This window comes from Impatiens glandulifera, unplaced genomic scaffold (genome assembly GCF_907164915.1).
Source record: "Impatiens glandulifera unplaced genomic scaffold, dImpGla2.1, whole genome shotgun sequence".
NCBI lineage: Eukaryota > Viridiplantae > Streptophyta > Magnoliopsida > Ericales > Balsaminaceae > Impatiens > Impatiens glandulifera.
In genome coordinates, this window is record NW_025919138.1 from 505,303 (window position 1) to 507,705 (window position 2,403).

At 46.1% G+C, this 2,403-nt stretch overlaps 1 protein-coding gene across 1 annotated transcript; it reads left to right on the plus strand.

Moving 5' to 3' along the window:
* The first annotated feature begins 904 nt into the window (after positions 1–904).
* LOC124917516 (protein DEK-like) lies at positions 905–1,726 on the plus strand. The gene is made up of 2 exons (XM_047457927.1): positions 905–1,344; positions 1,438–1,726. The coding sequence occupies exons 1-2, from the start codon at positions 905–907 to the stop codon at positions 1,724–1,726; spliced, it is 729 nt and encodes a 242-aa protein (XP_047313883.1).
* Positions 1,727–2,403: the final 677 nt, after the last annotated feature.

Here is a 2,403-nt window from a genome sequence, read left to right on the forward strand (position 1 = left end):
TTCATGTTAAACGAAACTTCCGGTTAACAACGTTTCCGGTAAACCGAAACCTCAAGCAAAATGAAAAGTTTGAAAAACTTACCGCCCACGATTTTACCGCACAAAATTTACCGCCCATTGTTTCCTCCGCATTTACCGCCGAAAGTTACTGCAGTAACTTTTGGAGGGAAAATTGGCGCCAAAACACTATCAATTGACGGTTCATCTTCTAATCGTTCAAAACCGTTCTCTTATATAAGTTCAGATCAGTTCACTTTCAACATACGCTTTCTCTTTCTAAAAACTCTCAAATCTTCAAAAGGCTTTCTAACTTCCGTTCATCACTGTTCTTCATCCTTTCTACACAAATCTACCATGGCTCTAGGTAAAGCACATTTTCAATGGATGTTGCAGGTCGATTTCAACGACATCGACGAACACGCTGAGGATAAACACAAGACTGTGCTTTAATCTTTAAGAGATTCGGTGTTGGAGGTATTCCTATCTGGTCCGTTCGTTGTGTATCCGACGGCGGTTATGGAGTTTCTGGCGACGACGACTTTGACGAAGAGGAAAGTCTACGCCACCGTCAACGACAAGGAAGTTCTTATCACGGAGGAGCTGTTATCTGAATCCCTCGGTTTGCCTAACACCGGCTTGGACTTCAAAACCGACCTAACTGATGTAGAGTCTAATGCCGTCCGGTTGGTGATATCGGCCAAAGATCAGGAACTGTTGATTCACTCGAGCCCGAAGAACAAACTGAAACCGGAGTTCAGGTGGCTGCTGAACATCATCTCTCGTTCGATTCAGGGAAGAGGAGGTAACTTCGATAACCTGACGAAACTTAAGCTTAAGATGATGATGGCTATTGTCTGCGATGACAAAATAGATTGGGGAGCCGATCTTCGAAGAATTCTGTGAAATGGTGACTCAGAAGGATGGACGGGTTCAGGCCTTCGCAATGCAGATCGTCAAAATTCTTAAGTTCCTTAAGTTGGAACTTGGTGAAGGCGAACCGCTCCCACCAAACAACATTCTCAACTCCGAGTCAATGAGTGAGAAGACCAACAAACCGGTTAAGCCGAAGTCTTCCAGAACGAAGTCCTCAAAAGGGACCAGTTCTTCCGCTCCGGCTGAAGAAAGCTCCAAGCCAGAAAAACCGAAGAAGAAGGCGGTTGAAGCCGAAGCATCACAAGAGAAGAAGGGGAGGAAGAAGTCTTCCGCAAAGAAGATCTTCAGCAAACCAGCTGACTCCGAGAAAACCCTTTCCTCGGACAAATCACCGAAGAGAACCGGAGACGTCTTCCAACCCATTCCCATCAACACCGTTCGCCCCATCTCTGTTGACTCTCAATCACCAAGGCAAACCGAACCTTCGGGGAGCCACAAAACCGAGTCAGCATCAAAGGAGGAAGCATAGGTAAGTATTAACTATGAAAACTCCAAATCACCAAGCAAAAATATCGACGAGGTAATAGCCGACATAGGCTTAAACACCTCGGAAATCATTGTGGGCGTAGTCCAAAATATTGCTAGAGAAACCGAAGACGATGTGTCAAGTTGTCTAAAGTCAGCTGATCAAGGTGAAATACCCGATCAAAGTGAAATTCAACCGGTCGAAGAAACGGCCAAAACTGAGAACATCACACCTCCGGCTCAGGAGGGCAACTCTGAAAAACAGGAACCATCCGGTTCCGCAGGAAACAAGTCCAATCCAAAAGATACAACGACCCAATCGGCCTAAGACGGGCCATCTGCCTCAACAATTCCACCTAAAGGGCCAGTTCAGGTTGACAAGGGAAAAGGTGCTCTGCAAACCGGATCCCAACCCGAAATCATAACCGAAGGCAAGGTCACTTTCTCCGCAGAAGAAGAGGAGTATATGTTCACTAGACTCGTTTGGGACATGAACCGAGATGCCAGTGATTTGATATCACCATACCTTATGTGGGTACAACTTTGCTGTGAGACAAAGCTGTCAGATATGATCCCAGGGATGAGCGGTAACGAAGAATGGGAAAAACTTGTAAAATTGGAAGAAACGGCCCTCAAGCTGGCAAACACCAACCTTGTCCAACCCGCATTCAGCAAAACCGAGGTGATTCTCGAATACGCTCGGTTACAAGCAGTAGAAGACGCATTGAAAGAAGCCGAAGGAGTAGAGTTAACTCCAATTGAAGTAAGAATGACTGAACGGTTTCATCTAGTACGGGAAAAGATCCTTAGAAATCTTGACCGGCTCGATGCACAATGGAGAAACCAATGCAGGCACCAATTAATCAATGCCGACCTATATCAAAGCAAACCCTTTTTTGCTGCCGGGGAGACATCTAGGACAGCAGAAAACCGAGGACGAGATCCTCCTCAAACTGATAAGGCTCCGGTACTCGAGCAGGTAAAGCAGGCGGTGATCGATACGCT